This window comes from Trichosurus vulpecula, chromosome 9, assembly GCF_011100635.1.
Source record: "Trichosurus vulpecula isolate mTriVul1 chromosome 9, mTriVul1.pri, whole genome shotgun sequence".
Classification (NCBI taxonomy): domain Eukaryota; kingdom Metazoa; phylum Chordata; class Mammalia; order Diprotodontia; family Phalangeridae; genus Trichosurus; species Trichosurus vulpecula.
The window spans coordinates 13134587-13161351 of NC_050581.1; the positions used below are offsets into that span (position 1 = coordinate 13134587).

At 46.5% G+C, this 26765-nt stretch overlaps 1 protein-coding gene across 1 annotated transcript; it reads left to right on the forward strand.

The window, feature by feature from the left end:
- On the forward strand, nucleotides 1-26765 carry FBXL16 (F-box and leucine rich repeat protein 16). The gene is made up of 6 exons (XM_036739424.1): nucleotides 1-501; nucleotides 17290-17990; nucleotides 19649-20157; nucleotides 20961-21045; nucleotides 22555-22618; nucleotides 23029-26765. The coding sequence occupies exons 2-6, from the start codon at nucleotides 17304-17306 to the stop codon at nucleotides 23175-23177; spliced, it is 1494 nt and encodes a 497-aa protein (XP_036595319.1). The 5' UTR covers nucleotides 1-501; nucleotides 17290-17303; the 3' UTR covers nucleotides 23178-26765.

Here is a 26765-nt window from a genome sequence, read left to right on the forward strand (position 1 = left end):
GTGTGTGTGTGTGTGTGTGTGCGCGTGCGAGGGAGCGAGTGAGTGTGTGTGTGTATATGTATGTGTGTGAGTGGGGGGGGGGAATAGAGACAGCTTGCATCTCTCATCCTGTGCTCTCCGGATCCCAGCTTGCTGTTTGCTGGGGAGGAGAGGGAGGAAACACATCTTGCTCCCTGCAAAACGGCTTTATTTATTTTTGGGACGAAGCTCCAGCCTTTCCCCCAGGGTGGGGAGAGCTCCAAACAGCAAATTCTGATCCGAACAAGGGAGCTCAGCTGCAGCCTCAGAAGCGCGAGAGGAGGGGAAATCGGCCTTCCTCGGACCAGGACTGACCCCAGAACTGCCAGAGACAGGGGGGGTCGTCTGGCTGTATCCCTGTCCTCCTCCTTCCCCCCTCCCCCCACCACGATATTTTTCTCCTTCTCGCTTTCATGCTCATCCCCACATGAAGGGAAGACTCCCTGCGGACAGCATGGCATGATCCCGGAGCCGGCGCGTGAGGTAAGGGCTGCTTCGCGGCACAAAGCCCCCGGTGCCAGGTTGCACTGATGTCTAGAGGAGACATCCCACCCAGAGGGGCCGTGTGCGGCTACAATGAGAAGGAGGGAGGAGGCACGGTGCTTAATTACAGCCCTCTCGGAGTACCGGGGCAGCGACGCGATGGGCTTATGTAATGGCAAACCCTCCTTCCTTGCCCCAGTCGTGTCCAGGCTGCCCGTGCAGACAGGCTCTGGCAATGAGACCAGAGACAAGCAGATGCTGCCAGGCAGGTAACCCTCCCTTCTTTGGCCCTGCTTTGAGGAGTTGGTGCTGCTCGGCCCCTCGCTCCGCATAAAGGGGGAAACCAGCAACCTAGTTAAGGCTTGTTTATTTCTTGCCGTCTCACTCCTCCCTGCGCACCCCACCCCCTAAGCCATCTCGAATCTTGGTTTAGATTCCTGCCTTCTCTAGTCCGTGGAGACTCACTTCCAGGAGCCCTGTGGGGGCTACTAGCCCGGGAAATGTAGGTGCCGGCCAAACCCACTACAGCCAATGGATGGGAAATGTAGTGGGCCAGGATGGAGGTGCAGAATTGCAAATGCCCAGCTCTCTTCCCCCACCTACCATCTATACAGTGGGCGAAGGCACTCCAGGCAGCATTTCTCTACCCTATTCCTCCTCTTCCCCCCCCCATGGCACCATGAGCTGTCAATCTATTTTCTGGAGTGTACTAATGTGGTAGTTGGTGGATACAATTAAACTCAGAGATGATGAAAAGTGGATTTCATATTTTAGGGCAACTGATTACTTCTATTCCCTCAGAAAATTGGAGTCTGCTGGTTTGGGGTATGGATGGGGAACAGTTCTTTAATTCATAAAAAACAAGAGTGTAGAGTTTGAAAGGGAAGATCAGTTGGGGTGACAGGCAATGGGGGTTGTATTAGAAAATGATGAGAGGGTGAGAGGTTTAGGGAGAACTGAGTTCGACATCCCCCCGAGGCCTGCTCAGAGGGGCCTAAGGCCTGGTCTGAGTGCTTAACTGGAGGACAGAAACCAGGGAACTGGATAGAGCTTTCATGCTTTGAGAAACCTGTGCTATGTATTCTTCAGGTCTGAGGACTGACCGACAAGACAACCCTCAATCCACCACCCAGAGCTCCCACCCCTTGTCCCCATCGCTGTCTTCTCCTTAACTTCCCCCACCTTGTTCCTTGCATGCCCCCCTTGCCAGTTTTGTTCTCTGCTAGCCAGGGAAGATGGAGGCTTGCTTGTGCAGAGCTAGCCTATAACTCTCATCACAAACAACTCCAGCAGAGAAAAAGAGAGAGCTTGCTCCTTCACGAGCCTCTCTTCTGCTCCTCTCCCTTCCCTGTCTTCCCTGGGCCCTTCTCCATAAGGCCTGCCCTCCACACCCCTACTGTCCCACATACATGAACAGGGTCAGCTAAGGCCATTCAATTTCTTCCACCCTAACTATAAATCATCCCAAGTTTCCCGATTATGCAGCCCTGTCATCTGGTCTTGCTCTTTCTCATAACCTGCCTGATGACGTGAGGTTGTCATAGGTGCTCTCTGAGAGTACATACAACTCCAGCCATAGGTTCAGCAAAAGAAGGTCAGCAGGATGCTGAAAAGGTGTGTTACATGTGTGATACATGTCTAGGACCAGGGGAAAGTTGAGAACCACACAGCTCTAGAGAGACAAAAGTTCTAAATGGGAGACCAGAGTTCTAGGAGGAAGAGGAAGGAGGGGGGAAAAACAGTTAAGGAAGGACAAGGAAAATGGGTACTCCCTTCCTAAAGACTGGGTGTTTGTACTTTCAGGGGTAAATGGTTGCCCAGGCAATGCCAGCCTAGCATGAGGAGGAAGAAAGGAAGGGCTAGAAGAAACAGAAATCAATTCTTGTATTTTTTGCAGGATTTTGACCCTGGGTACAAAGAGCAGGTTGATGAAGGACTCACACTGGACCTTTTCCTATAATGCTCTCCTTGTTGTCAGCCTCCTAGAATGCCTGTAGCTTGAAAGAAAGCATGTGTTTCCTTAACAGCTGCCTGGCCCTCCCTAGGCATTATACCCCAGTTGAATTCCTTCCCATCTTTTAAAGCTCAATTTAGGAAGAAAGGAAACAGGTGTTTTATTAAGCATTTAACTTTGTGCCAGGCACTGTGCTAAGCACATTTGATCCTCACAAAAATCTTGGCAAGTAGGTGCTATTATTATCCCCATTTAACAGTTAAGGAAACTGAGGCAGATGAATTGGTACAGGGTCACACAGCTAGTAAATACCTGCAGGCCCAGCACTCTCTACCCACTGAGCTACCCGCCTTCTCCAGGAAGCCTTACTAGACAGTGTGCTGTAGTGGATACAGTGCTAGAATCAGAGTCAGGAATTCCTGGATTCAAATCACATCTTTGACATTTATGAGCTGTGTGACTATGGACAAATTACCACTCTCTCTGAGCCTCGGTTTCCTCATCTGTGAAATGATAGGGTTAGACTAGATAGTTTCTGGGTCCCTTCCAACCCCAAAATGATCTGCTTCCGTGGCTCCTCCTTTTGTGCCCATCAATAACACTACTTCTTTCCTTAAATCTTACTTGTTTTGTACCTCTGGGTATGTGACCAATCCCCCTGGAAGCTCCATGATGATTGGGATCATATCTTATCTAAACTTTGTAACTCCCATAAACCTAGAACAGTAAGATGCACACAGTAGGTATTCAGTAGTTTTTAATTGAATTAAATTGAAATGGATCCCATCGTAGACTTAGCTCCAATAAGTATTGGAAGCTATTTCCCTACTTCAGCAGGTGCCTACTGCCCTTGGCTTAGGAAGGGGGATTTTCATGCCAAGATTTACATGTCAAAATGCCATAGTTAACGTGATCTCTGCCCAAATCTCTCCTATACTCTAATCATCCATTCCATTCCTGATTCCTCATAGTGATACAAAGGGATTGTGGAAAAGGCCTATTAACCCTAGGGCCTACTGATCAATCCATCAACAAGCATTTATTAAATGTCTGCTATGTGCCAGACACTGTGTTAGGTGCTGACAATGAAAATGCAAAAGCAAGATAATCCCCGCCTTTAACAAGCTTGTAGCCAGCCTGGGGGGTGCGATATAAGAAAAGAAGTATTTTGTAAGGGTTATGAGCAGAAACTTGAGAAGACCACTAGACTAGAGCCTTGGAAGCTCTGGTTCATTAGGATTTGTGGGTTCAGTACAACCCTCAGAAAAGGGAGGGAGGAGAGTGGGGGAAATTCACCGCCAGCCAAGAGAGAAAGGCCAGCGATTGCTCAGGACAGCCCTAACCTAGCCCATGCAAAAAATCTTTTCTGTGTTAGAGAGAGTTTTGGGTCTGCCCTCTTAGTGAGGAGCAGCAGTGGCAGTTTAGGGTGAGAGTTAAGCTTTAGGGGAACCTTTAAAAGGGAGCTTTAGAGAGGGAGGGTTTCAGAGTAGAAAGCATTGGGAAGATGCTTGTGTGAGAGAGAACTGAAGAACTCTGTCCTCCTTTTCCTACCACCCCCTAGGAAGTCTAAGGTCAGGGAACTTTGTTTCGGTCATGATTCAGTGGCCTTCATTCGTGTTGTATTGTCTCTGGCAAAGGCCAAGGCCTCTCTCTTCTATCCATCTCCCATGCCATCGCATTAGAAGCTATCAAACGAACCCAGACATTCAGACAGACTCCCCATTGGTGTGTAGGTAACATCCCTAGGAACTATCTGGGGCTGGAACACCCTGCTGGGATAATAGGGAAGCCAGTCCCCCACCCCACCCCCGCCCCAACCCTAGGACCAGAGCCTGACTTTAGTTTCTTCCCACTTTCTAAATAGGCACATGGTAGCGTCTCTTTCTCCTTGTTGACATGTATGATATACTCTTTGGTCCAGAGCATTAATGTAAGTTCTCAGTCAATATTCAAGACATTGTGATGGAGCTTACTTTTTCCCAAGAGTCCCTGGCATGCAGGTGGGGAGACTATAGCCCCCTGAGAACATTTCTGAGCTGGGGGCGGGAAGAGAGCTCTGCTGTTATGACATCTGTAAAATGGAAGGAATTTTAATGTGCTTTAGTCATGGATTTTGTCAGTGAAAGTTTCTCAGCTGAGGAGGAAGTTGCCCCCACAATTTTTCTCTCAGCATCCTGGGTGCCCCTTCTTTTCATCCCCTGCCATCTTGTTCCCACCATGTGGGAGTTGAAGATTGATGTAAGCTCCCCTAGTCACCCACACCCTCTCAACCCTACCCTATGAGGCAAGGTTCTGCCCAAACTACAGGGCCCTGCAGAGAGAAAAAAAGATTTGTTGAAAGTAACCTCATCAAAGAAACTTTGGAGGAGAGCTGGAAATGAGAGTGGGCTGAAAAAAAAGTCAGCAAAAGAGAGAGGGAACTAGCTGATAGAAGTTTGTCCCATCTTTATCAGCACTCCCCAGAAGGTATGCAAAGCACTTTACATACTTGGGCTAATTCTGGCAAACCTTCCTCAGAGATGGGGAAAAGATGAGAAAGTCAGAAAGGAGGAGGGGAAGGGATCAAGAGAACTGGAAGGAGGGTTAGTAAGAAGGTTTTGGGACGAAGTGACAGAGGAAGAGGGTTAGAGAAAAAGTTCATAGGTATTTAGAGAAAGATGTCCTTCTGTATAGAGCCTAATAGTATGTGGGACAAAATAAGGAAATCCCAAGGAAATGAGAGGGGACGTTGTGAAAATCGGGTCAGAGCCCAGAGAAATCACTAACTTTTAGAACAGCAACCCCAGTACCTAATAAGACTGGATTTGTAATTTAATGAGTTCACATAGGAAAGGAATAGTACAAGAGAGTATAGCAAGAGGGAGATATACATGTCCTGCCTGAGTACCTTCTGTGTCCCAACAGAAAGGATATGAAGAAGGAAAGACAATGGCCAGAATTTAGCATCTTCCTTTTAGGGGATTGTCTATCTGGGAGAAAGGGTCTGGGTTCCAGGGCCTGCAGGCTTCAGAGACATAGCTAAGGCTCAATCCTTACTTTTCTACCTGTGGGCCTTGTCTAGGGCTCCTCAATGAGGCCAGCCCTGACAACCCTCGTAGGCTCAGGTTACTGGGGAGAGGGCCAGGGAAAGGCAAGCTTGCAGCTGGTTGGTGGTCAAAGCCCATCTTGAGAAATGGTAATGGTGGGGTTAAGTCAGCACCACAATTCCCAAGGGCAAATTTCTTAGTAGAAAAAAAGGGCAAGTGACATCATCATTCCCTGAGCATCCTGGCAATTTCCAATTCCACTTACTCCCAGAAGCAGGGACACTCTTAGACCACCTGCTGCAGAACTTTGACTATAATTTCTCACCCCTCTAAGAGCTCACTGTACCCTCCCTCACTTAGCTATACCAACCTTCACACTGGTATGCCATCATCTCATTAACATCTGTAATAATCTCTGACCACTATACTGTCACTCTCAACTTCTGTAACTTCCTTTTCACTGTTGAACCATCCTGTAAAAGTAGCTCAAATAGTAGAGTGCTCACTTATGCATCTTCTAGTAGCTTTTTAGCCAGGTAAGTGGTATAGTGGATAGGGCACTGGATTTGAAGTCCAAAAGACCTGAATTCAAATCCTATTTTAGACACTTACTAGCTATGTGACCCTAGGTAAATCACTTAACTTCTGTTTGTTTCAGTTTCACATCTACCTCCAGGATTATTGTGAGGATGTAGTGAGACAATAATTATAAAGCACTTAGCACAGAGCCTTGGCACAGAGTAAATGCTATATACTTGTTAGCTATTATTTTTTTTTATTAAAGAGCTCTGCACACTTTGGAGTACTATGTAAATGCTAGCTCTAGTTATCTATAATATCTTTCTCACAATTATACTGTCCCTCTAATAGCTCTAAAATCCATCTCATAGATATGGCAGTCATTTAACATATAATATACAATGTACTTTCCATTGGTATACCATCCCTCTAACATCTGCAATGTCCTTACCACCTTGGTGCTACCCCACTAACATTTGTAACATCCCTCTAACAGCTACCACATCCCTTACCTAAACTTGCTGTTCCTCAAATAGCTACAGCTTTCACAGCATCCTTCCACTGCCCCAGATTAGTTCTATCATAGGGAAAGTCCCCCAAATGGGAGCCTTTTTGTTGGATAAGCCACCTTTCTGAATTTCCCTTTAGAGTCCCCTCCAACCAACCCAACGGGCCAGCAAAACCCCAGTTCATCAATGTTCCCTTTGAGAGCGACAGAAATACGTAAGGTGTTCCGAGATTCTCATAGGTTGGGAACAGCTTCAGGTGGCATTATAAATGTCGTTTATGGAACTATCTCTTGGGCATCTGGGTGAGACACATCCATTGCTGCTCCAGGAAGAATTGTAAGAGCTAAGTCTCTTCTCCCAATACACTTTAACCTCAGGTCCTGAGAAACCTGATGTTGGGAAATTACAACCAACAGGTAACAGGTGAGCATGGCTCCTTAAAAGAGTCCATGAGTGAACTGGGAGATAGGACATACAGATATATGTGTATATATATATATATATATATATATGTATGTATATATATGTATGTATATATACACATATACATATATAGTGTATCTATTTACACATACGTATGTACATACATACATAACATTCACAGAACAAGGGTCTGGGGAACCCAGTTTTTATTTCATCTCAGGCACTCATATAGGGAGCAGAAACTTATTGTTGTCTGGACATCACTCCCCTCAATGCCCAATCTTGGATTGCAGAGGGAACATAAGTTGCCAATACTCCTCCCCTCCTGGTTTGTGAGAAAAGCAGTGACAGGAAGTTAAGTGGATGTCCTCACACCCATCTCCAATTTTTCCTTGTACCACTCTTAGACTTCTCCCTATAGTGTACAAAGAATTATTATTTGCATGTTACCACCTGGGAAACAGAGGCACAGCAGACTGAGCAATGGAGCAAGAAATTGCCTGGAGTCTGGCTATCTTGAAAATTTCTCTCCCTTGCTATAAGCTCCAGAATAAAGACTTACGGAACCTCCTCTATTCACATGCTGTGGATCTCAGCCCAATGTGCCTAAAAGGCTTCCCATGGCAGTTTGACAGAGTTTCTGCTCATGTCATGCTGTTTGAATATTGAATTTAGAATCAAGTGACTTGGGTTTGAGTCCTAGTTTGGCTTCTTACTAGTAGGGTGATTTTAAACAAGTCCCTTTTTGTCAGCCTCATTTTCTTCATCTATCAAATGGTGATCTTGTACAACCTGCCTCTTAAAGTTTTTGTAAGGAAAACGTTTAGTAAACTTTAAAGCATTACATAAATGTAAAGGGTGGAGGATTTTTTTTTTTTTGAGGAAGAATTAGCTGACACTTTGGGTTTGCTCTCAGTTTATGACCTTTCCTGGTGGTGCAATGGATAGAGAGCTGAAGTTAGAGTTAGGAAGAACAGAGTTCAAATCCTACCTCAGATGCTTTTTAGTTGTGTGACCCTTAAGTTTGGTTTCCTCATCAGTAAAGTGGAAATGATAAGAATACGTGCCTCACAAGATTGTTGTGAGGATCAATACAACAATAATTTTAAAGGGCTTTGCAAACCTTAAAGCCCTCTGCATATGCTAGTTGTTATTATCATCATCATCCTCTGCCTCTGAATACAAGAGTCAAGAAAAATGAGGTAGAGGGAAAAAAAAGAAATCAGAATGAGATAGGCCTCACCAGATTTAGTTAGTCCTTTATGGCAACACCTAATTCAGTGCCAGCAACAGTTAGATTCTTGACTATGATGGTCATAATATTTGATGATGACCCACTATATTGCCCAGCTGTGCTGGCTAAGACACTGACTCGTGGTGTGACCCCTCCTTTAGACCTCTGCATAATAATGGAGTTGGACCCCTTAGTCTACCCCTGTCATTCTAAAATGGGCCTATTCTAAACCCTCAATAGCAACTACGTCTTCCCTCTGCCCCTAAATATTTATTTCAACACTCTTCGTCCTGAAAGTTCATTTCATGCTAATAAATAGGAGGGGGGGAAGAGATTGAAAGGTAGCAAATAGGCCAACTTAGACAAAGAAGGACTTTCACTTGTCTAGCGTCTGACAGTAGAGCAGTTGCATAACCACGAAGTATCAAATACCTACATCCCCCTACACATAGACACATAGGCACAAACACATCCCAGACTGTCCCCACTGACTGTACTACACCTCAGAGTTGCTCTGCAGTCTCAGGGACTGTACCTTTCTTTCCCCCACTGTCTGAGGCAGTTTGTTGAAAATCCGTGGGCCCATGCCATTTAAAGAGCTGGTAGCATGTGGAATAGCCAGACCAAGGCTGGCAGAATGAAATCAAGATGGGAAAACAGCACGGGGCAACTTGATGCTGAGGACAGGAGGGCTCTCTACTATCATAGGCTCGGGAAGGAGGTTTGACACCCAGAGCAGGGGGTTAGAATGTCTCCTGGAAGAGACAGCAAATGTGGGGGCAGCTTGAACCCCAGGACTCTGGCAAGAGGTTGCTCTGTATTCTTCCACAGTCAGCCTCAGCCAATGTCCTTCTCCAGGTTTTGGAACATTGTTGTTGTTTTTGCACAAGATGAAACCATTTGTCTAGCTAGATCAGTGGATTGTGTGTGTGTGTGTGTACACATGTATGTTCATATGACATTTTGTGGTTTGTTGTAAACATAGGAGAGATATGTCAAACTAGTACATATGTAGAACTACATACATGATGAAGCAAAAAGGCTCTATGGCCTCGGGCAAGTAATTTCAGCTCTCTGAGACTGAATTCTCTCATATGTAAATCAGAGTGATTGGGCAATCTCTGGGGTCTCCTCTAGCTCTTAAAAGAAAAGCTTATATTTATCTAGCAACTTCTCCACAGCAACCCATGCTAGTATCATTATCCCCCATTTTGAAGATAAGGAAATAGGAACAGAGAAATGAAGTGGTTTGCCTATGGTCACTCAGATAATGAATTTGAAAGGCAGGACCTGAACCAAGTCATCTCTGATTCCAAGTTCAGTGCTTCTGCCACTGTACTACATTGTCTCTCGTACCGTGTGTGAGTGTAAAAGTCCCTCTATCCACATTATTTAAAGTCTTCAAAATCTTCAAGCCTCCAGGATTGTTTCCTTTTTGTTTTCTACAGGGCTTTTACTACCTTCTCCTCCCAAGTTCCACCTGAGCTGCTTTACCTCTACTCCTAGAGTCCTTTCCCTGCTGAGATTGAATTTCAAATTGTTTTGGTCCTGTGGCTCCTGCCGCCCCTCTCTGGGAAGCTCTCCAAGGTGCTGGCCCCAGGCCCTGCGGCCTCCATGCACCACTGTCCCTGTGTTGCTGTCCATGGTGCTATAAGCAGTGAGGTTCTCTTTACATGCTCTCTCTCACCCATGGTGAACAGGCTTGGCGGTGGACATTTGGGACCCCAAAGAAGAGCAAGGGTAGAGGAAAGTTATACTAGATTGGGAACACATAGCAAGATCTATGAATGTGAAAGACTAAGGATAGTATTTTCAGTAAGGAGGACAGATCTACGGGTTTGAGAAGGGTGATGAAAAATTCAGTAGGTCCCACAGTTGTAGGGGAGAGGAGTCAGAGATTCTGGTAAATCTACGTGCTCACCAACACACGAGCCCTTCTCATATTTAGGAAGTTCTTCCATAAGACTGTTGCCTGAGATGGTAATATATCTGGATATTTGACTAATGCCAACACTGAGGTCATAGGATTGTAAAATTAGTACTATGAAGTCCTTTAGAGGCAATCTAGTATAAACCCCTCTCTTCAAAGACGAGGAAACTAAGACCCAAAGAGGTTAAGTCATTTGCCCAAGATCACACAGTTAGTAAGTGGCAGAACTGGTATTTGAACATAGAACTTGTTGTCTCCAAATCCAGCACTGTTTCTACTGTACCATATTGCCTAGCTTCACTTTCTCTATGATAAGGAAAGGCCATTTTGGAAAAGATAAAACAATACATGAACATTCCCAGAAAAAGTCTGAATCTCTGACTTTCTAGACATTGCTGAAAGAATCTTATTTTGGCCTATGGGAGATAGCTCTGAGGCATCATTTAACTTCTTTCCCTAATACCAATTTGCAAATAATCCTAATAATATTTGCAAATATTATTATCCCCATTTTACAGTTTAGGATAATGAGATTCAGAGAGGTTAAGTAACTTTCTCGTGGCCACACAGCTAGTAAGCTTTAGGATCAGGATTTGAATCCTGATTCTAAATCTAGTGCTCTTTTTAACATGCTACACTTTTGAGAACTGAAATCCTGACTGTGCACATGCTGTTTACTGACTTTATGTTTACTACTATCTTCATCTAGTCAGACATTGGTGGAAACTGTTAAATGGACACATAAAGATATTAAAAAGTAATTCATAGAATCATAGAATATTAGATTTGGAAGAGAATCTAGAGGTAATTTAATTCACTCCCTTCATTTTATAAATGAAGGAACTGAGTTCATCTGACTAGCAAGTGACAAAGCCTGATTTGAACCCAAGTTCAATTTAGTGCTCTATCTAATATGCTATTATTAGGCATCATTAAATAATGTCAACATGTCAAAACCCAGTAATTTGGTTCTAGTGTGGAAACTCCCTCTAAAGATTCAGATCAAAAGCCACCTATAATGTGTAATCTTGGTTTCCTCAGAGCTTAAGTGGGCCCATGGTGACATAGTACCTGTGTCCAAGGCAGAATTTTAACTCTGACTTTACCAATTTTAAGTCCAGCACTCCATCTACCATGCCATTATGCATTTCTCAAATAATAGTGATGATGGTAACAACTCACATATCTATATCACTTTATGGTTTACTAAATGTTTTCTTCACGACAGTGTTTTGTTGTCATATCAATCAAACACCAAACATTTATTAAGTGCCTACAACATGCCAAGCAAAATGCTTCATGCTGGGATACAAAAACAAAAGTAAAATACTCCCTTCCCTTAATTTTATACATACACACACACGCATATATACACACATATATATGTATGTGTATGTATGTATACATATATACACACGATTATATATACACACGTATATATATCATTATGGGATGCAATATATACATGTATGAATACATGCAAAATAGATTAAAATTTATTGAGGGCACTAGCAGCTGGGTTGATCAGAAAATATCTCCTGTACAGCTGAATATTGAAAGAAGCTAGGGATTCTAAGAGGCAGAAGTGAAGAGAGAAATGTTCCAGGCATGGGAGACAGCCAGTGCAAAGATAGAGTGTCATGTGAAGAAGAGTAAAAAAGCCAGTTTGACCTTCTGAGACCACAGAGTGCATGAATGGGCTTAATATTTAATAAGACCAGAAAATATATTTTGGGGCTAGTTTGTGAAGATTTTAAATGAGAAAAGAGTAGTTTATGTTTGATTATAGAGATAATATAGAGCCACTGGAGTTTGAGCAGGGGAGTGATATGCTCAGACCCTAACCTTAGGAAAATCACTCTGTTAGCTAAGCAGAGGATGGATTGGAAGTTAGGGCAAGACATGAAGGATGGAGATCAATTAGAGATTAGAGTATGTTGCAACGGGCCAGGAAAGAGGTGATGAGGACCTGAACTAGGGTAGTGCCTGTCTGGTGGGAGAGAAGGGTACAGATGCTAGAGATGTTGTGAGGGGACGTGAAGATAGAAACAGCAAGAGTTAGCTACAGTTAGGGGAGAAGACATGGATGAGCATGATCCAGCAAAATAAACTAGGAATGAGTGGTCAGATGAGTAGAGAGAGAGTTGCTCCAGAGAACAGTACATAAAAACTCATAGAGAAGAGAGGATTCAGGAGAAAAGGGTGGTCAATAGTATTAAATTCTGGAGGAGTCCACAGTGCAAGTATTATTCCCTACAGTTTTGCAGATGAGGAAACCAAGGCCCAGAAAGGAGAAATAGTTTACCCTAAGTTGCAAGGTTAATGAGTGGCAGAGCCAAGACTGGAACCCAACTCTGACTCCTAGTCCTAGACTCTGTTCCCCATACCAAACCACTTCTTTTACTGAGCTTCATTCGAGTAGGAAGGGGACATTCAAAGTGGCCAAAAGTATGGTGGTACATACTTTTTTGACATAACCAATTGCAGGTGATTCACTGGTCACAATGAACCCAGGAGGTTGTCATTTGGGAAAAGGGTTAAGAGAGGAAGGATCTCGCCCTGAATATAGGCTCCTAGTCCTGGACTATGTTCAACCCCTTTGAGATGTAAGGAAAGAGGGGAGGAGGGAGACAACTATGGAATTCCTATAAAGAGTCTTCCTAGCTGGAGTGTAAAGCTGGAATTTTTAGCAAGAGTCTCACATTCCTAGATTTGGCAGGACTTCTAGTTACCTCCAAGTTATTAAAAAAAAGAATTGAGATGGCAGGTGGTAGGTGGCCGTAGAGGAAGAAAAAGTCCAGGCTTTGAGTTTTAAATTTTCTGTGCTCTCTAGCATGAGCATCTTTCCTGTCTATAGTCTTCTATTCCTGCTTTCTGTGTCCTCTTATTTACTTCCCAAATGGTTTGTAAAGATTTATAATGTGCTTGTATGTCCTCAGATCTCAACTGCTGTCTGTTGACACAGGGTTATGCCAAAAAGAAGGAACTATGCCCACAGCTAAGTGTTGGTGAGGGGTGGGACTCAGGGAAACGCTGTAGCAATTTAATGATTATAACCAGTACATGGATATGCATTTAATTCTATATTCTGTACATCCCTATCACTCTCATGTCTTTAGAAGTAATAGAACGTTAAAGGAAGAAGGGATTTGAAAAGTCATTTAGAAGCAGGTGAAGAGAGAGAGGCCCAAACTGAGGAAATGACTGAGTTAAGACCATACAGTCAGTAAGTCACAAAACGTCCTTCAACCCAGGTCTTTAGACTTTAGAGTTTCTTCTACTTAGTATTTCTTGCTGTTGGGGGAGGGAAGGAAAACTAGAAAGTGCCAGCCCCCTTCCCTCAGCGAAGCCAGGAACTTACAGCCTATTTAGGGAAACTAGCCTCACCCACACACAAAAAAAACTATTAGAGAATTATAGCAGTTTACAATCAAGAGTCAAACAGGCTCATATGCACTGAGGCCAGAGGAGGGAGGGACCAGTGTACACTACTGGGAAGGTCTCCTGGAGGGGAGAGGCTTTGAGCTGGATTTTTAGGCTCCTGAAAGAGCCTCTGACCCAAGAACAAACAGAGTTCCTATGCCCATGTCTCTGTGGATGGGTTCAAAATAATTTCGAACTGTAGAAATCATTTCAAACTGGTGGTTTAAGGTGCCCAAGGAAAAGTTTCTTATTCTCAAGAAAGTCAGCAGGAGGTCAGGATCTTGGTTACTGAGGCCATTCTCATCACCAGTTCTTTATTTCACATTGAAAGGCCTAACTCTGCAAAGATGGCACCAGAGGTTTCTGGGAAAATGATTATGTGGCCCCAAAAGGGGTATTGGGCTTCTGGTCAAGGTTAAGCAATAGGAGTGAGTCACTGCCAGATTAGAGCTCTCCATCCCTAGGCAAATACTTCTCAGCTAGAGAATCAAAGGCCAGAATGAGAAGCAGGAGCAAGGAGAGCCTTTCTCTGCAGAGTAGGAGTCAGAGAGGAATTTGCTATGGGACCACAGCAGGCATGGCAGTAATCATGCCAGCTAATTATCCAACCCCTTTCATGCTCAGCTCACCGAGTGCCTAATCCCCACTACCCCCTCTGAGTTCAATAGCCAGGGAGGATTTATGGAGGAAGAAACAGAAGCATAGAAGAGATGAATAAGTTACAAACTGGGCTTCAGCATTTCCAGCTTGGGAAGGAATAGAAATGAAAGAAAGTTCGGAGTTCTGTCTTCCAATCCCTCCAGTCCTGGCTCTTTGGGCCAGAACTTTGCTCATCATCTTAGCTCATGTCCATGTATGGAAGAGAAGACTTGTTTTTGATCTTAGTTCCTCCCTTGGTTTACTCCTTTTTACCTTCTTTTGGGCTTTAGGCTGCCTGATTACCAAGTGGGAACAATAACCTCCATTCCTCTCCAAGAAGAGAGTGTTTCGTTCAGTCAGCCTATATTTAGTATGTATCCTTTAGGTACAGGGCCTAGTGCTAAGTGCCACGGAAGGCTACCGGAATGGAAAAGACAGCCCCTGTCCTCATGGAATGTCTAATCTAACTAGGGAGAGAAGCGCATCGTGCATAGGGAGCCCTTAATAAAAGTTTGTTGAATTGAATAAAACACAAATAACTGCTTTACAAGGTAGAATGTAATGTGTGTCCTAAGAGAGATACAATAAAATGCTATGAGAATTGAGAAGATAGAGAGATTACTCCCACTTGGAGGGACCAGAAAAGGCATCTGGGAAGAGAAAATGTTTGGGCTGGGCCTTGAAATATTGGTAGAATTTGAGCAGAGAGAGATTGATAAGGGCCTTAGGGCACTCCATGTAACAGTGCAAGCAAAAGCTTAGAGACAGTAGAGTATAGAATGTGTTTAGAGAACAAAGAGGAGTCTACTTTAGTTAAGATAGAGCATTGCGTGTGGGAGCAGCAACATAGGGAAAAGTAGGGTGGGGCCAGGTTGTGGGGGACTTTGAATGCTAATGAGTTTGGCTTTCATTTGATGGGCGAAGGGGAACCACTGAAGAGTGATGTCTACAAAGGCAGGCAAGCAACTTAGTAGCAAAACCCTAATGAATGTAATATAGTTATTTTTTTATTATATTTCGAGTGGTCAGAATTATTCTTAATTCATGGCGCTCATGTGGTTTTACTCACAGTCACTACACTTTGGCTAGCCCAGGGAGGGTAACAGGGGTGATGCTCTCTGAGACAATGAGAAGATATGAAGGACTCAGGTATCTGCACTCAGGAGAGGATTCTCTCCCTGTTGCTGTCTCACATCTCTGCTTGAGTCAGAGAACAGGGACTGCTAACTAAGCCTGGATTGGCTTTGGTGGCCAAGAGCTTGAAGATGAAGTTGAGGGTGGGAGTGAGATCAGCGGTGGCAAAAGGAGGTGACTACCCCCTAGTCTGACTCATCATCCGTCATCTCCCCCACCCCCAGGCAGGGAAATAGAGGCCCAAACCAAGGGGATGGGTTTCCACCAAGAATGCTTAGTCTTCTTGACCAAACTGAGACAGCCTCCAGGTTGGTCTCTGAGGCCTGATAGATTTCTTAGCATGCCAAGCTAATCTCCAGGGATTTCTGTCACCACCCTCCTTGGAAAAGTGCAGGAAAGAAACATTCCTTTCTGGCCTGTTGCCCTCTCCTAGTCTGACTTTCTCTAGGGCCATTATCTAAGAGTGGGATTTGGTTACTGTTGTTTCTTGATGCTTGACTCAGGGACTGGGAGCAGGATGGATTATTACCCCTGGGATTTGTCTTAAGGAAGAGAAGAGTGGGCATTTTGTACTAGGAAGTAGTCACAGAATGCCTGTGCCCATGAGTTTGACATTCTTACCTTACCAGCGCAGGTTAGTACATTTAGCTGGGTCTGAGTTGAGATGGTATCCTCGGTGGGGGTAGTCTCTGATTCCTGGAAACCTGCTCTGGCATAGGGCTGGGCTAGGCTGAAGGAGCCATGTGATAAGAAATCAATGATAACAAAGGGAATCTGAAGCACTGGTCACCCGGCTCCTAGTCATCGAATTTTAGAGCAGGGGCCTGGACTTGGCCACAGGATTCCTGTCTCTCAACCTTGAGCTCATATTTAGAATCTGAGGGAGACTTCTGGCAGAGGTAAAACTGGCTGGGTGGTGGTAGGGGGTGGGGAGGCAGGAAAGGGAATAGACTAAGGGACAGATGGGAAGAACCCTCTCTCAGTTTTCCTGTATCCAGTTTCAGAGTCTCCAGGGACCAGGACTCTGCCCATGCCACATCAGGCTTGGGATAACCCACCTGTCACCACGACTAAGTGGGGGTGGAGTACCTTGGGGAGGAGGAGACATAGGACTGAAGCAAGGTTCCTCTTGGAGGGGGGAAGGGAACAGCATATGTAAATCATCTTTCTTGGCAGGATAGGCTCTCTTACTTTGAAATGAAAACCTCTCCCAGCTCATATCCCAGGATCAGCTCAGGTTCTTGTTATACTTTCCTTCTGGGCCTCACCCCAGCAATTCACCTCCCCCATGCCAAGGAAAGCTCAGGTGGGGTGAGGAATATGGGTCATTTGAAACCTCCATTGGTCATCTTCATGGCAAGTACAGGACTAATCTGGATTGAACTGAAACAGGGATTTCTCTGGAACACTGTGGAAGGATATCTCCCTTCCCCCAAGTAGCCCCTTACAGCATGTACATACAACACTTCCAGTTCATGGATTTAGTCTGAGTGATCCTAGCTGGGGGTCCCAGATGGTTGGGCCCCAGAGCTATTTTCCCTCCAATCATCATTGCTCATTCATTTCTGGAAGGGTTCCCTATTCTGGGGAGACCTGCAAAGGATCTCTTCTCTACAGTTCTGGTCCCACTGTTCAGGGTCCATTAGGCATAGGACCCTAAGCACTTTCTATCTCCTTGTGGATGAGCCTGCCCTTGGGTGCCTTCTAGAGACTTGGAGATCTTAATTTAGTCCTCTCCAGGTAATCACCACCCAACTTTTCTCTAGGCTTTGTAATCCTTGTTACTTTAAGCTTTCCTCTAAATGGGGTAAGAGTAGCTCATTTGTCAAATAGCTCATTTGAGATCCCCCATGTTAGGCCCAGGTTACCTCAGAGCCCTTAGATCTGACAGATGTTGAGTATCCCCTACTCTCTCTGGCCTACAGAAAAGCTCCTCTCCCCTCCCTCCCTTCCTTCATCAGACCCCTGCCTCTCCCTATTTCCTGTTCTCTCTGCAGAGTGAGTGTGGAAGATGTCGAACCAGAGCGACGGCAACACCAAGGCCCCATGCTTGCCCCGGAATGGCTTGGTAAAGCTTGCCAGCCAGCCCAACGGCCTCAGCTCTGCCAGCATCACCAAAGGGACCCCAGCTGTGAAGAACCGACTCTGCCAGCTGCCCCCTGTGCCTGCCCTCACCAGCCCAGCCTTCCCAGTGCCCACCGAAAGACCCCTGCCCAGCCTGGCGTCCCCCCTCTCTTTAGCTGCCTTGGCAGGGGGGCCATGCCCCACCTCCGAGCCCCTTACAGCTGGACTGTCCTCTGGTGAGAACCCAGGCCAGGTTCCTGCATCTCCCACAGAGAGGCAGCCCCTGGCTGTGGATGAGAAGATCCTCAATGGCCTCTTCTGCTACTTCTCAGCCTGTGAGAAGTGCGTGCTGGCCCAGGTGTGCAAAGCCTGGAGGAGGGTGCTCTACCAACCCAAGTTCTGGGTGGGCCTCACCCCAGTCCTGCATGCCAAGGAGCTATACAATGTGCTTCCTGGTGGGGAGAAGGAATTTGTGAACTTGCAGGGTTTTGCCACTCGTGGCTTTGATGGCTTCTGCCTTGTTGGTGTCTCGGACCTGGACATTTGTGAATTCATTGACAACTATTCCCTGTCAAAGAAGGGTGTCAAGTCCATGAGCCTCAAGCGTTCTACTATCACTGACGCTGGATTGGAGGTAGGGGCTATGGGTGTGTGCGTGAGGCAGATTTCACGCCAAGCCTTCTGATGGGTGGAGTAGAGTACTTCGAGAGGGAGAGGGGAGGAGAGGACAGTAGGAAGCAATAAGAATCAGGCATCACAAAGAGAAGCTGGAAAAGGACAGAGAAAGAAACGGGATGAACAGAGTGCCCTCCTTGCTCCCCACACACAGCCGGGAGTGGGAATGGGCAGAGCCGTGGGATTTGAGATATAGAGAATCACTACAGATGGATGGACATGTGAACTCAGCAAAGAAGTAGAGAGTGGAAAGGGAGAGCTATGGGATATTGAATAATCTAGATAGGAGGTGCTGGACTCTGGACTAGGGAAATTCATAGAATCAGAGAATTTAGAGCTGTAAGTGACCTTAAGGATCATCTAGTCCAAATCCTTCATTTTTTAAAAAATTTGATCTATGATTTCATTGGCATAGGCCCTATACTAACTATAGGGGACTCCCAGTGAGGGAACTTCTGCTACTCTTCTGAAATTTCTCATTTTAGAGAGTTGCCTGGAGAATTGAGAAGTTAGGTGACTTGAACAGGGTCACATAACTATTATGTGGGAGGGGGGAGAGGGGACCAGGTCTTTCTGACTCCAGGGCTGGTTCTCTGTCCATTATGCCATCCTGCCTAATGCAGCCTCATTTCACAGATGACAAAACTGAGGTTTGGAATGAAATAGGAAGACTCTTTTCTCTGACACCTTACACCCACAGGCCTGATTTGCTAGAGAAAGGGAGAACAAGAAGGGGAAGGAAAGCAAAGAACTGGAAGAAGAGTGTAGCCAAGAAGAGGGAAGTAGAGGAGAGAGAGGAAGGAAGGAAAGGTCAGCAGAGAAGAGAGGAAAGAAGTGAAGATATAGGGGTAGGAGAAGAAAAGTGAGAAGATCAGTACAGGAAAATTTTGATGCCCTTAGATGGAAGAAGATATATCATCAGAAAAGTTAAGTGGTCTCATCAGCAGATCACGGCATTCATTCATCCAAAAATGGTCTTCAATGAGCACCTAATAGATTCTTGGTACAGTGCTGGGGTGAGGCATAACTAGTCAAGTTGATGCAAAGAAGTATGAGATGTGGTCTCTGCCCTAGGAGAGTACACAATCTGGGTGGGGAGAAAAGGCATATGCACGTAGAAAGTTGAACAATGCCAAACACTATAGGTCGTCAGTGAGTGTTTCAGTGAGGTGTTCAGAAAGAGAAGTCGCTGTCACCTGGAGGGATTGGGAAGGGCTTCCCTGAGGAAGCAAAACTCGAGCTGGTTTTTGAAGCAGGGGAAGAAAAGTGAGAGGTAGGGAGGGCATTCCATCCATGGTGTCTGGCTTGAACAAACTAGAGACTAGAGAAAAAATCAAGGTGTTTCCAGGGACAATGACAAGAACCTGGCTAAAGCAGAGGGTAACTATACAAACTTTGGATTTAGAGATCCTAGCTGTCTTTCCCAAGACATAAAATAGCATAGGGACTCTAATCTAGAGACCAAAATGGCTAAAATGATTAAGCTGGTTATAGTTCTGTTGGCACTAAGTCCTTTGAAGAAAGGTGTCAAAGGAGTTTGGGGGCCCCGAGGGAGGCAGGGGGAGGCAGGACTAGGGAACTCCCTAACACTGTGCTTCCTGCCATGCCCCCTCACAGGTAATGCTAGAACAAATGCAAGGGGTAGTTCGTCTGGAGCTGTCTGGTTGCAACGACTTCACAGAGGCAGGATTGTGGTCCAGCCTCAATGCCCGAATCACATCATTGAGCGTTAGCGACTGCATCAATGTGGCGGACGACGCCATTGCCGCCATCTCCCAGCTGCTGCCCAACCTGGCTGAGCTGAGCCTGCAAGCGTACCACGTCACGGACACAGCCCTGGCCTACTTCACGGCCAAGCAGGGCTACACCACCCACACCCTGCGGCTGCACTCCTGCTGGGAGATCACCAACCATGGCGTGGTCAACATGGTGCACAGCCTGCCCAACCTGACTTCCCTCAGTCTCTCTGGCTGTTCAAAAGTAACAGATGATGGGGTGGAGCTTGTGGCTGAGAACCTACGAAAGCTCCGCAGCCTTGACTTGTCCTGGTGCCCCCGGATTACTGACATGGCCCTGGAGTATATTGCTTGTGATCTGCACAAACTCGAGGAGCTTGTGCTCGACAGGTATGCCCAGGAAGGGTGGGTGTGAACCAAAAGAAAGGGCAAGAATAGCACAGGTAGGCACGGGACAGCAACAGGTTCCAGAGTGTCCACCCCCTCTGAGTTTCAATTCTTCTGTTATCCTGGGCTGAACATTCCAACCTCTCTGGTACTTAGGGGCATCCCAAGAGTAAGAGGAAGCCCAGGATGTTGGGAATAAGACCCTGAAAACTGACAGTCTTTGAAGGGAAAGCTAAGCAGAGAATTAGTGACCAAGAATCTATGCACTGAATAAAAAGGGGTGGAAATAATTTCTTTTTAAATTTACGTTTCCATGTCCTTTTAAGCTTACAAAGTGCAGTTCTACCAATAGTCCCTGTGAGGCAGGCAGTACATGTATTATCACCATTTTACAGGTGAGGAAACTGAGAGTGACTCATCCAGGAACACATAGCTAATGAAGGACAGAGCCCAGAATTGAGTCTCCTGAGTTCCACGTACATTCTATCACATTGGGAATGGTAACAAACCTCCCTGGGAGTCCTCTGCCAACATATAGTCAGGAGACCCTGGAACAAGGTTCCTCTTCATTTGAGTAATAGTGTCTTTGAAGTCATATCCAAACCCTTCCTTGCCAGAGCACTGCCTCCTAGGGAAAAAAATGTTAATATTTTCATGGTGCTCATCGAAACTCATTGAGAAATGTATCATTCAAGTAATAGGATCCCCATTATATAAATGGGGCTTGGGGAAGGTAGGTTGGAGAAAAAGGAGCCATCTTGTTAATGTTGATCCCAAGCTAATACCCCTTTGGTCTGGTCCCACAGGTGTGTTCGAATCACAGACACTGGGCTCAGCTACCTGTCCACCATGTCTTCGCTCCGAAGCCTCTACCTACGATGGTGCTGTCAGGTAGGGGTATCCCTTTCCCCGTGCAACCTTACAGAAAGGTACAGAGCAAGAGAGGCCTGGATAGGCCCCCTTGGAGTTCCTTTCCTACCTCCAAACTTGACTGCCCAGAGTCAAGGGCCTTTCAAAGAAACAAGCCTCCTTAGGAGGCATTGGGGTAGCCTCCTTGGAGCAAATCTTTCCCAGGATTTTTTGGTAGTTTCCTATCCTTCCGCCCCACCTCACCCCTGGTCCAACCTATGGTACTGCTAGAACAGGAGCTTTTCACCTGGGGTCCTCAGATCCCATGGAGTCCATGGATAGATCTCATGAACTCAGGGAAAAATACATCTTTATTTCAATACAATTGGTCTCCTTTGTAATCCTAAGGAACTTGTTCTATGCATTTAAAAACACTAATTCTGAGAAGGAGAGTTCATAGGTTTCAGGGGTCTGGCAAAGGGGTCCAGGACACAAAAATGGTTAAGAACCTCTGCTTTAGCAGGCTCTTCTCCCACCTCCCTGACCTCTCCAGATCATCCAAATGCATAAAATCTGAGTTGGAAGGGACCTCAGTGGTTCCAGAGTCCAACCTGTACCTGCACCTGAATCCTTGCTACCACATTCCCAAAAAGTAGTCCTCCAGCCCTCTTCTTGAAGGCCTCCAGTAATGGAGAACTCCCTACTTACTGTGGCTACCTATTTCTGATATCACATTGAAGTCAGCTTCCTGATATCTCTCACTCCTTGCTCCTAGCTCTGCCCTCTAGCAGGTTGGCCGGGATTAGGGGCAGGTGGGATGAGCCTACTCTCATTTCCACATGTATGGCCTTTTAAGTACTTGACAACAACTGGCATGTCCTGGCTGAGGCTATCTAGGTTAACTATGCCCCTTTTCCTTAACTAATGCACATTCGGCCTGGTATCCAGTCCCCTCGCCCTCTCCTGGAAGTGCTTCCATTTGTCAGCGCTTCCATTTGTCAGCATCTTTTCTAGCTGGACACAACACTGCTGATAAGAAATACCCCAGCAGAATACAAAGGAACATCACCTCCCTTGATCCAGACACTTCGAATAAACTAATAGAGTCTAAGTTCTCATTTGTCTTTTGGTTTCCTGGTCACATTGTTTACTCACTGAACTTGGAGTCTACTAAGAATTCCTTCGGGTTCTTTTTGATATAAAGTATTGTCTAGCCTCACCCATATATTTGATTTCTCTTTGTTTTTAAAATCAATTTTTGTTGAGAGTTTTAATTTTTACATCACCCAAATTTTCCCCTGTATCACTCCATCCCCCCACCAAGATCTGTCCCTTGTAACAAAGGCAAACAAAAGGAGAAGAGAAAAAATTCCACAAAATTGAGCAATACATTGAAAAGCAATTTGTTTTAACCCAAGTACAGAACTTTACAGAAGGAGGTGGTGGGGAGGGATTATCAGTGGCTGGGTTCTCTCTCCCCTCTTTCTAAACATAGGGAGGGAAGGGAGGTATGAGAAGGAATATATTAACAGAGGCCCATTGGCTCTACAGGTGCAGGACTTTGGGCTGAAACACCTCCTGGCCATGAGGAGTTTGCGCCTCCTCTCTCTCGCAGGTGAGATCCTTCCCCTCCACTTTTTACCCCATCCCTCTGCCCCCTGCCCATACTCCCTGGTGTGTGGCCTCCTCTATAGAAGGGGGGCAGAGCTGCAGTCCTGGGGGAGTAGCTTAGGGGGAAGGGGCAACAGGTGGCATGCCCCCCACCCCCTGTCAAGATGAGGAAGCCACCCCTACCCTACTTCCCCAGAGGTGGGTCTGGGCCTCTCTCTTCCTCTACTCCAGAACCTGAGATGTCCCAAGGGACTGGTCAGCCCTTGGAATATACACCCTATGGGTCAGGCCTAAAGACCTCCCAAGCAGGAGTCTTGAACCCCTAGATTTCCCCAGGCTCTGGGTTAGGGTGGGGGAACTGAAGAGGGTATTTGTTGCCCCATGCCTCTCATCTGCCCCTCCTCGTGCTTCCAGGCTGTCCCCTGCTGACCACCACGGGGCTCTCTGGCCTGGTGCAGTTGCAGGAACTGGAAGAGCTGGAACTGACCAACTGCCCTGGAGCCACCCCTGAGCTCTTCAAGTATTTCTCCCAGCACCTACCCCGATGCCTGGTCATAGAGTAGGGGCCAGGCCGGGTTTGGCCCCATCCACCTTGGGACTTGACCCCTCTTGCCCCACTCAGCTTCCTCCCTTCTCCATTCAGTTTCATTGTCCCACAGGGACCTGGGTCGTACTTCACACAGGACCTAGAAGTCCTAGGGACCCAGCCTAGCTCTTCCCCCTCTCCACTATTGCTCTGCCCTCACCATCCTCTGCGTCAATTTGCCAACTAACTCAAGCCAGGAATAGCTAAGGGGGAAAGGGGGAGGGCAGATGGCTACCCTGTTCCAGGCCAGCAGAAGGAGCAATAGGGAGGAGGCATGGACGTTGATCCTTCCTCTTGAGTAGGCTAAGAAGGCTAGGCAGCCACACAAGCTGGGGCCTTGCTTCCCACATTCACACATCGTGCTACTCAGATGCTCAGGAGCAACTTGATCATCCCCCTACTGCCTTCTTACTCCCAATGCTCTCAGCTGCTTCTGTCCCTACATACCTGGGGTAGGACAGAGGCAGCTTGGGGATACTATCCTATGTGGTAGTACAGCATCTATCCTTGGTGGTCCTAGAGAATCGTAGGATCACAATTTTAGAGCCGGAAGGCGAAGATTCCTGCTTTTGAACCTACACATACGTTTGCACACGTGTACACACACACACACACACACACACACACACACACACACACACAAAATCTAGGCTCAGAGTCATCAGTTTTCTCTAGACCCAAATTCTGACAGCAGCCTTGAGGCTCATACCCAGGGTCCCTTTCAACTGTTCTCCCACCGTTAAACCCTCCACACACACACACACACACACACACACACACACACAGTACACCCTGAAGCCTCAGGCCTTCCAGCTAAACCAGTGGGTGCTGGGCATGGTACCATTTGTCATGGAGGGCTGCTGGACAGAGCCTATCCCCAGGACCCCTGAGTGGGTAGATAAATGGCAGAAATGGGGGATAGATTAGGACAGAGGCTCTGAGTTCCTAGAGCAGGGAAGGCATAATACTTTGGGGGAAGTGGGGTAAGAGAAATGACCATCCACTTTCTCTATCCTCCATCTAGAATGCTGTTTCCCAAGTGGTAGGCTCATCCTGTCCTTCAGAGAGAAGGAACCCCTCCCCTTCCTTGACTATGAGCACATACACATACATGGGTACATATGTGCATGCCCCTCTGTGCCCTGCTCTGCACGCCTGCCCACAATCATGTTCACCCATGCACAAATCCTGTCCCACCCACCCTAGCTCAGGCAGCTCTATCCCATTACCCCCTAGACAGCTGGCCAGGGCAGCCCCCTTGGATCCCGGTCCTGGGTGGAGGTCAAATGGAAATAGACCCTTAATGAAGGCTAGCTTTGTTTCAAAAGGTACTGAAAAGACTCCTTGCTCTAGGTCTCTGTTCCCCAGGGTAAGAGTAATACCCAGAGAGTTCAAGGCAAAGCCCACAGCTCTTATTTCTTCCCATCTTTTCCCCTCTAGCTTCCTGCCTCCTTTCATTCCTCTCCTTTTTCTTCCTTGTTCTCAGATTCAGCTGTCTCCTCTAGCTCTCTTGTCCCCCACTGGGCCCATTTCCAAAGTGAGGCCAAGAGCTTGGCATGTCCAGCATGTCCAGCATGTGTTGCTGGGGGCAGGGAAGGGACTCACCTAGGTTTTGCTTTTGAACAGAGACATTTAGTTTTTGTTCCCAAACCCTAGTACCTTCCCCAAATCTTCAGTGCGGGGGAGAGGTATTGTTTTCTCCTCATGGGGAAACTGAGGTACAGTACCACCAGGCAATCTGAATGATGTTGTATTAAGCATAGAATGAAGCTAAGGGTCTCACTTTTACTCCCACCCCAGATGGTTCTGCTGTTCCATAACCACTGTGAGGTCTGGGGTAAGCCAAGGATGTGATAGAGGGGAATGTTCAGGGTCTTCCCTTCAGGTCCTGATTCTTCACCCTCCTTGTTTCAGGGAGTCCCTATTGACTCAGGCCAAATTCACCCTCCCTCACTCTGGGTACAGCATTTAGAGCCATGGCCTGAGGCAGGACTGCAAGACCGCAGATAAACATTGACATTCCCTGCCATTGGAATCTTCTTCCTTATGGTGAGGGTGGGGAGAAGAGGGAAGAATATTGGAGGAGAAAGAGTCCTGAAAATCTAAGGATCACCTCTGGGCGTTGCTAGAGGAAACCTGGAAATGGAAGATGTGGGTAGGGATGGTTTTGAATGGATGCCTATTCCTGGGATTGGGTATTGTAGCCCCAGATGGGCTCAGATATCTGTCCAGCTAAGGCTCTCTCTTCCTGGTCTCAACCCATTCCACTGTTGATATGGTTCCTTCCCTCCCCCTTATCTGGATCTCTAATACACATAGATGAGACAGACATGTGCTGAGCATTGTCTCCCTCTTCCTTCACTCCCTGCCCCCTGGGACAGGAGCCATCAAACTGGGGATGGTCACTGGGGCTTAGAGCTATACCTCTCCCCTCCACCTGCTCCCCTCCCTTCCTGGGAAGAAGCTTCCATTGGGTTCCCCAAATATAGCTATGGGTGCTGGAATAAGCTCTCTCTGTCCACCAAGCTTCCAAAAACCCTCCCTGCTCTGAGGGCCAATGGGACAGGCATGGGTTTTTTCAGCTCTGCAACCCAATCTTTAATGTCTTCATGCTTTGGGGTTTGGGAATCATTTATACCCTACCCTGCCCAGGCTGGGACCCTGACCCCATAAGCCCCCAAAGACAACTCCAACCAGCAACTCTGATCTTCCACAGCATCATGGTGGGGAAGTGGGCTTCTTTATTGGCCACCCCTGACCCAACTTCTTCCCCCCCACCCCCACTCCACCCACCCCAGATGGTCTCTGATGATGGCCGCATAAGATCCTAAACCATTTGGAAGTCCTGGATTCTGGAATCGAAAGCTGGCACCAGCCTAGCAAGACAGCTGAGGAGGGGAAATTGGGTCCCTTCCTATTCCAAACAGGAGATCCCCAGGAGACACCGCTCCCCCTCATCTCATCCTGGGACAGACACCATCCTGGGAGCGAAGAAATTATTTCTGATTGGAAGAGACGAACCTATCCCTAAAGCTTCACACATCCCCCCCTCCCCCACCCCACTCCTCACCCCACAGAGAGAAAAAGAAAGAGAGAGAGAGAGAGAGAGAGAGAGAGAGAGAGAGAGAGAGAGAGAGAGAAAGAGAGAGAGAGAGAGAGACTGTTGGAGTGAAACAGAGAAATGATTTGACAGCCCAAAGATTTTTCCTGTACCCTCGGAGCCAGACCATCTGGCCCGGGGCTCCGGGCTGACTTGGTTCTAAGCCAGTTTTCTCAAACCCCCTCCTCTGCTTTGTGCCCCCTGGGGTCAGGGAGGGGAATGGGAGAGGTGTTCATTGGTCCAAAGTATTAAAGTAACTGAAGCTGTGATATTTCCAACTACTGTAGGAGGAAAATAAAAGGGGGATAGGAAAAAAAAAAACCAACCCTGAAAACCATTTTCTTACTGTACATAACAACCTCATTCTCCTGTATATGCGGAAGATATAACCTTATATTTGGTAAGTGTTTCTTGTGCTATTTTATCACGTGACCTGTTTATAAAAATATATATTAAAAAAGTTGC

Coding starts and splice junctions, on each gene's coding strand:
- FBXL16 (XM_036739424.1), top strand. CDS start 17,304: ATGTCGAACCAGAGCGACGGCAACACCAAGGCCCCATGCTTGCCCCGG. Junction 17,991..19,648: donor TCACTGACGCTGGATTGGAG/GTAGGGGCTATG, acceptor GCCCCCTCACAG/GTAATGCTAGAACAAATGCA. Junction 20,158..20,960: donor GAGGAGCTTGTGCTCGACAG/GTATGCCCAGGA, acceptor CTGGTCCCACAG/GTGTGTTCGAATCACAGACA.